Below are 2,165 nucleotides of genomic sequence, written 5' to 3'. Positions count from 1 at the left end.
CCTCCTCCTCCTCACCACAGTCCTGACTGTAGGAACGAGGCTGTTAGCTGACATCACTCATATAAAGTGAGGACGTGTTGGTGGACACAGTTACAGGTTAATATTTAATATTTGAATCCAGTCCTGATAAAACTGGTCCAGGATTAGTGTGAGCTCAGGTCCTGCAGGTCTTCTTTCATCTGCAGGACTCAGGACTCTGTTGTGGTGGTCTCTGAGGTCAGGTTGGACTCAGTGTGGTCCAGCTGGGAAAAGGTCATCCCTGTGAGAACAGGAACAGTCAGGGTCAGGGTTCCTCTTTAAAACACAGTAAATCTAAAGGTTTTGTTTTGTGTTGTTGATTAAATTTAATCAATTTAATAATAAAGATGTGAACCATCACCTGATCAGACCTGGTTCATACAAGTCCTTTCCTCTCACCTGCTTCAGCTGTGGTCTGAGTGTCAGAGCTCAGTGACCCGCCTCCAGTCTGAGGTCAGCAAGGTCAGAAACATGCTGCCTGGAAGAGCTGAAGACCCCCAGGAGCCCCTCCTACAGGTGAGCCCCTCCCACAGGTGAGCCCCTCCCACAGGTGAGCCCCTCCCACAGGTGAGCCCCTCCCACAGGTGAGCCCCTCCCACAGGTGAGCCCCTCCCACAGGTGATTTATTTATGGTTACTGTGTTTAGAGAAAACCCTTTAAAACAACAGAAACCTCCCTGAAAGACCAGTCAGCAAAGATCCAGGACTTTATTGTTGTCGAAGGTAATGAGACGGTGTTTGTTGTACGACACTGTGCAGAGTCCTTTAAAGTGCACAAGAGGTAAAAAGTGACACCAGTGCTTGCACACATACATCWTACAACAAATATAAATGAATAAACAAATAAACAGCTCCCAACCCTGCTTTAATAAATAAGTAAATAAATAAGTAGTAAGTAAGTAGCCCCAGTAATTATAACGCAAACATTTGACAGATATTTCTCAGCAGTCCTGCACATTCAGAGGTCTTATAGCCTGGAGGTGACAGACTGTTGTCCAGTGTTTTAGTCTGGCTCTGTAAGGACCTGTACCTTCTACCTGAGGGGACCTGTACCTTCTACCTGAGGGGACCTGTANATCATTTTGATCCATACATTGGTAAAGTCTGACTGGACCTCGTGTCTCTTTATGTTCAATAAACTGGGCCCTGAGGTCAAAAAGGTGAAGAAGCCCTGCTTTATGGTGTATTCTATTTCATAAAATTATAATTTGTCAAATAGATAATTTTAACATCTAAAACTATGAAATTAATCTACTGGTTATTTGTACCTAATGTGACCAACTGAAGGCCCACAGGCATGTATTTAATTAAAATTGACAAACTTCTGTTTAAATAATTAGTTTTTGCCACCTGTGTAACTGGGTTTGAGTGTCCTGGTCTAAAACTTCCTGTTTGATTAGTTTTATGTTTGATTTGTGCTGTTTGTGGTTCTTCAGAGAGCTGAACTCTGAGCTGCAGCACTCCCTGGACTTCCAGGAGAAATGTAGGAAACTGGAATCCATCCAGGAGAAACTGGAACAAGACTCWGTGTGCAGAAAACCTGCGACTTACTCAAACCTGCAGGAGCTGCTGAGCGTTCATCAGGTACGACGTTAAAGCCTCACCTTTTCTTTTTCCTGACACCAGTGAGATTTGACACTGACACACTAACTACAACTTGTTTTAGAGCGACAGACCAGCCTTATTTAAAGGACAAACTTTTCTGTTGCCTTTAAGATTATTGAGAAAACTGTCAGAGAAAAGCAAAAAAACCTCCTGAATTATATTGTTAAGGAGCTTCCTGAAACATTTTAAACATGGCTCATATGAAACCTGAAACATTTTAAACATGGCTCATATGAAACCTGAAACATTTTAAACATGGCTGATGTGAAACCTGAAACATTTTAAACATGGCTGATATGAAACCTGAAACATTTTAAACATGGCTGATGTGAAAACTGAAACATTTTAAACATGGCTGATGTGAAACCTGAAACATTTTAAACATGGCTGATGTGAAAACTGAAACATTTTAAACATGGCTGATGTGAAAACTGAAACATTTTAAACATGGCTGATGTGAACTCTGAAACGGTTTAAACATGGCTGATATGAAAACTGAAACATTTTAAACATGGCTGATGTGAAACCTGAAACATTTTAAAC

General features: G+C 41.4%; 1 protein-coding gene across 1 annotated transcript in view; it reads left to right on the top strand.

The window, feature by feature from the left end:
- The window catches only part of LOC106532021 (nesprin-2), a gene marked incomplete at its 3' end in the record, with an annotated part of 16,372 nt that extends 15,838 nt beyond the window's left edge, over positions 1 to 534 (top strand). The window contains 1 exon segment of the mRNA XM_014028005.1: positions 427 to 534. Within this exon segment, the coding sequence (XP_013883459.1) occupies positions 427 to 534 (108 nt within the window).
- Positions 535 to 2,165: the final 1,631 nt, after the last annotated feature.

This window comes from Austrofundulus limnaeus, unplaced genomic scaffold (assembly GCF_001266775.1).
Source record: "Austrofundulus limnaeus strain Quisiro unplaced genomic scaffold, Austrofundulus_limnaeus-1.0 Scaffold709, whole genome shotgun sequence".
Taxonomy (NCBI): domain Eukaryota; kingdom Metazoa; phylum Chordata; class Actinopteri; order Cyprinodontiformes; family Rivulidae; genus Austrofundulus; species Austrofundulus limnaeus.
Note: the sequence above shows the minus strand (reverse complement) of the source record. Positions and strands in the feature narration are given on the sequence as shown.